Genomic DNA, 5612 nt, shown 5'->3' on the forward strand with positions numbered 1-5612 from the left:
TTTAACAGGATTTAACAGTAACAGAGTTGGAAGGGACCTTGGAGGCCATGTAGTCCAACCCCCTGCTCACGCAGGAGACCTGTACTAGGGATTCGAACCACCGAACTGCCAACCTTTCTGATCGACAAGCTCAGTCAGGCAATGTTTTAAGTAAATAAATACAATAAAAATCAAAGCAACATTCTCAGTGCACTAGAAATGTTTGTCACCCAAGGCAAAAAGACAGTTCATTTTTCATATTTATTTTCCAGAAACGAAACATAAAACATACAGTAATCCAATTGCCAGGAAGTGAATTCTACTCGGAATAACCAGGTTTTGTCCCATCTGGGCATATGTAAAAAGAGTAGAGATTTATTGTCTGTTCATTCTTCTGCTATTGAAATACAGTACATAGCAAATTTTCTCTTTGAATCCTGGCAGCATCCACAGATTTTAATAATGCTTAGTAAGGTTTACAGTTCACTGTGCATATGATCTGCGAAATGCTTTGGCATGCGAAAAGGTTTTTTTTTTTTTTTAATTACAGGGTGGGGGATTTTATTCAATTGAAAGAAATTTGGACTGGATTTTGGTTGCTTCCTTTGAAACATTCTCTTCCAAGTTTTTTTTTTTTTTTTTTTGGAGGGTGGGTGAGAGGATGTTGGAGAATAATTGGACAGGAGCACCTTCTCCTGTAGGAAGAAATATCCTTCTGGGTTCAGCTCCAAGTGGGGAAAAAGACACTGGAAACATGGAGACTGCTTGGAAAGATGGTTTAATGGTGGACAGGATCACATGGCTTGAGTTCCTGAACAGAAAAGGGGCGAGATACAGCGAGTCTCCGGGTTTTACGCTCTCTCTGGCTTTGAACTTCCTGGGGCCCAGAAAGAGTATCCTGATTGGTTGTCAGGCTCCCAGGGGGTGGGGGTCTTAGCTAGCCTTGCTGGCTGATGTAATCTTCCCAGGTGCCATGTGGTGAGTTTCTGTTGCTAAATGGGTCCCATTGTGTTAATTTCTGTTGCTAGATGGGTTCTATTGTGTTGCAGATGATGGTCCTTTGACAAAGGATTGGGTTTCTGCCTCTGGCCCATTAACAAAGGGTGGAGGGCAAGAAGGTGGGAGCTGCTTTGTCTTTAAAACATGCTTCTCTATTTCTCATCCAGGGAAACATAATATTCTGCCTTTTTAATATTTCCCAAAATATTTCATTCTTCTAGGAAAGGGGTGGGTGCTAACTTCCTACACTCCAAAACCCATTGAAGGACCATTGCAAGGACTTTTTTAACCCATGGTGTGAAATTGTACAACTTTGCCTCCTGTCCTTTTAAAGCATGGGGTGGGGGGGATCAGAATCTATACAGCACCCCCAAAATAGTCTTTTTTCTTTGTAGGACTTTATCCAGTTCGAACGAAGAATAAAATGTAAGAAAAACTGGAAAAGGAAGAGATTAGAAAGAAAAGGTCAGGAAGGGAACAAAGTTTTCGGAGCTCTGGAAAGGGGGGAAAAAATAAGGAGGAAAAACAAAAGTAACTTCTTCGGTACGGATACAAAAAAATATAACCTACAACACGCAGCAATCTCTTACTTTTAAGATTAAAGTGCCAGATAGATCGTCTTGAATCAAAGCCCACAGCTGCTGGAAAAGCGGGGCGCCGGGGAAGGATCACGTGATAGGAGAAGAAAACGCGGTAGCCGAGCGGGGAGGCAGAGCAGTGTCAGGAGGGAAGGTGCCGGGGAGGCAGGCGCTCCGCAGCAACAGTAGCACTAAAGGAGGCGGAGCTGAGACTCCGAAGTTGGTTCTTCTCCGGGATCCCGTCGGCGGGCAAAAAAAATAAAATCAGCCACCTCGAGCGCGAGCCTAGAAGGAGCAGAGCCGAAAGAGGGAGATCCCGGGAGCGTTGCAATTTTAGGCTCGTTTTTTTGTTTTTGTTGTTTTAGCGCCCCGCAGGCGGTCGCAGCCATGCCTCGCCAGGGCGGCTCTCGGGCGGCGCGGCTCTGGTGAGCGCTCCTATGGGGGATCCCGCCGATTAGTAGCGGGCGCCCCCCACCCCCTTCACGATCGCCGAGGTCCCGTGCCCCGATGGAGCCGGAAGAAAAGAAGATCTCGGTGTGGATTTGCCAGGAGGAGAAGTTAATCTCGGGCCTCACCAAACGGACCACTTGCTCGGATGTGGTGCGGGTCCTTTTGGAGGAGAGCAAGCAGCGGCGCAGGCGTCGGCAACAGCAGCAGCAGCAGCAGCAGCAGGCATCGCTGCAGGAGTGCGGCGGGGGGATGTTGTCGGGGCTCCCGCAGTCTTACTGCATCGTGGAGAAGTGGCGGGGCTTTGAGAGGATCCTGCCCAACAAGACCAAGATCCTGAGGCTCTGGGCGGCCTGGGGCGACGAGCAGGAGAACGTGCGCTTCGTGCTGGTGCGCAGCGAGGCGTCCTTGCCCAACACCGGACCCAGGAGCGCCGAGGCCAGGGTGGTGCCCAGCAGGGACAGCCCGGGATGCCATGGCTTGGGGGTTACAGCCCGGGCCAGCCTGGCTTTGAGCCAGGAACGGCAGAGGCGCGTGGTGAGGAAAGCCTTCCGCAAGCTGGCCAAGATCAACAAGAGGAAGGGGCAGCCGCAGCTCGAGGAGCCGCCGGCCAAGGAAGCCCCGGCGGGCGAAAGGATGGAGACTCTGGTGCATCTGGTCCTTTCGCAGGACCACACCATCCGGCAGCAGATCAAGCGGCTCCGCGACTTAGACCGGGAGATCGACCGCTACGAGGCGAGGATTCATTTCGACCGCATGAAACGCCACGGGGTTAACTACGTGCAGGACACTTACTTGGTCGGAGAAGAGCCGGAGCCCCCCGCGGGAGACCAGGAGCTAAAGTCTCCCGCAGGGGCGGCCCCGACGACGACGGCGGGGGAGTTAGAGAACCCGTCGTCTGGCAGCGAGGACTTGGAGGAGTACGCGTGGAAGTGCGAGCAGGTGGCTCGCGTGCAGGAGCAGTGGCGCCGCCAGGAGGAGCTGATCGAGCATTTGGCCGGCGAGATCCAGGAGGAGCTCAACGAGCGCTGGATGAGGCGGCGCCGGGAAGAGCTGGCGGCCGCCAAGGGCTCCAGCGCCAGCCTCTCGGAGACGGACTGTAACACCACCGAGCTGAGCGGCGGCGGCGGCGAGCTCCACGTGGAGCAGGAGCGCGTCAAGACGCAGCTGAGTACCAGCCTCTACATCGGGCTGCGCCTCAACACGGATTTGGACGCCGTGAAGTCGGACCTGGAATTTACGCAGCTCGCTTGGGCCGATAAAGAGCGGGAGCTCCAGCGCCTGCTCGATTCCCTGGAGTCCTTACACGTGGAGGGGGAGGGGGAGGAGGAGGAGGAGGAAACGGCGGTGGCGGACGAGGACGAGCGAGGGGGCCTCCCTTTCAACCCGGGAGACGAGCTGCCGGCCTCGGTCCCGATCACCTCGGGAGATTGGGGTGAGGAAGCCGCCCGGAGTTTGAGCAAAGACCGCGAGGATCGTGAAGACGAGGATTCCGACACGGGTTTGAGCTCTATGCACAGCCAGGACTCGGACTCGGTGCCCGTGTGCGAATCCCTCGTGTAGCAGTTTCCTCCCGCCTCTCTCTCTCTCTCTCCTCGCGCTCTTTTCCTTCACTTCATCTCAGGGACTGCAAAGTTGTGTTTCCATCCCCCCCCCTTTTTTTTGACCTTCCGTGCACAAGTTTCCATTGGCGCAAAATGCTTGGATTAAGAATTCCTGCTTTTCCTCCCGTTTCTGATCACGTGCACTGCAATACATTGTAATAATGCAGGATCCGATCTGGGTCGGTCACAGGGACCATGATGGTGGTTCATTAACAGGCCATTTCTGTTCAAATCACTAAATCCTGGAAAATATATATTTGTACAAACATACAACAAGCTATTTTTCTCCATAATTTAAAAAAAAAAAAAGGTATTCCTTGTTTTGTTTATTTCAAACTTTTCAAATGAAGAAAAGCTGCCGTTTTTAATATTTAATTCTCTGAGGAAATACTGTTGGGGAAAGTATATGATATTGTGTATATAAAACAAAGCACCCAACATCTACATTGAGGTTTTGACACTGAAACTTGCTGAAACTAGTCAAGAATGGCAGATTTTGCTCTTGCTTTCTCACTCTAACTGCAAGCTTTTTTTTTTTTTAAAAAAAAAGGATTGTTGGCAAATCTCTGAAACTTATTTTCCATGTTTTTGTTTTACATCTGAGATATTTATTTTTGAATGGCTTTTTAACCATTACATTCCTAATTGCAAATACAAGACAGTGTGCAAATTCATTAATTTGCTTTCTAATTCAGGAATTACCTAATTCCTTGGTCCTTTCCCAGTATAAAGACATCTGTCTGATAAAACAGCTGTAATTTGCTCTGAAAGAATTACAGTAGTTTGAGCCTCTGATCAAAATGAAACATAGATGGAAGACACAGCAGCAAGAATTGGGATGATTAAAAACTTGTACTCGGGAATGCCTGCTGTCAGCATGTTTGGAATAGATTCCAACAAATGTCTAAGTAACAAATTTATGTCTCAGATGCAAAAATCTCTTATGCACAGGTGTTCATGGGAATAATCCAGGTTTTTGTGGGGAGGTGGGCAGGGTTATTTAAATGCTAACAATGAATCAGGAAGTAAATAGGAATCATAGCAGTTATGCTGGTTTGGTTGTGTTCCTTAGAAAATGGGGAACGAAATGCAGGAGATCTAAATTAATCTCACAACACATTAACAGTGTAAACCTGCATGAGAGAATGCTGGTTGAGTGAGACTTTACAATGTAATTACATTGCACTGAAACTTTAAAAGTGACGTGCTTTAATGCTTCGAGTATGCTTGATTTGCAGATTTATAGAAGCAGTATGCTGTGTGTTACAAATAAGATTGAATTTGTCTAATTATGCTGAAGTCAGCATTGGGTAAGAGCCATTCTACAAAGCCAGCTCAGGTGCCTGGTTTGTTGCTAGTTTTGAGCAAAGTTTCGGTGGCTAGAAGACTAATCTAAAGGGCAACATCCCCCAAACTGATATGTCAATTTATTTTATTAAACTTTCAAAAGGAAATAAGACTTTCAAATCAATTTAACTCCTACCCTGTTTTAAAATGTCAAATTTGGCAATGAATGGAATGAATTTCACTGGTGGGAATGATGGAGGTGGAAGGAATGTGAAGAACAAATTAACCCTTTCTCGTGTGCACGCGCACACACACAATACCATCTCAAAGCAAGGGGGCTATTATAACCTTTTATAACTTTTTTTTTTTTAACAGTCACGATTTAGTCTCGGACCCTAAAAGAATCTGACTAAACAAATGGCATTCTAAATTCATACCATGGATTTATTTCTACACAGAACTAAACCACTGGAAGTTAAAAGTGGCACATACTGTTTTTGTTGCTTTGTTTTTCAGATTATCTTCCTTGTGAACAGTAGGGCAGTTTTAGTTCAGCTGAGCATGAGAAGAAATTTGGCATAAATTGTTTTTCCATTCTGCTTTTAAAAGTGTGTATTGAGAGCAAATAGGACAGCAAATAAGTCCATAGTAAATCAGTCTTGGCAAGAGATGAGAGAGTATTACTGTGTTTCTCTGAAAATAAGATCCTCTTGCAATC

The 5612-nt window shown here is 47.4% G+C and overlaps 1 protein-coding gene across 1 annotated transcript; it reads left to right on the plus strand.

Moving 5' to 3' along the window:
* Positions 1-2063: 2063 nt before the first annotated feature.
* Positions 2064-3566, plus strand: RASSF10 (Ras association domain family member 10). Its single transcript, XM_070957491.1, has one exon. The coding sequence runs from the start codon at positions 2064-2066 to the stop codon at positions 3564-3566; it is 1503 nt and encodes a 500-aa protein (XP_070813592.1).
* Positions 3567-5612: the final 2046 nt, after the last annotated feature.

The sequence above is a fragment of the Pituophis catenifer genome, unplaced genomic scaffold, assembly GCF_029215685.1.
Source record: "Pituophis catenifer annectens isolate HBS135680 unplaced genomic scaffold, rPitCat1.0.hap2 SCAF_1, whole genome shotgun sequence".
Taxonomy (NCBI): Eukaryota; Metazoa; Chordata; class Lepidosauria; order Squamata; family Colubridae; genus Pituophis; species Pituophis catenifer.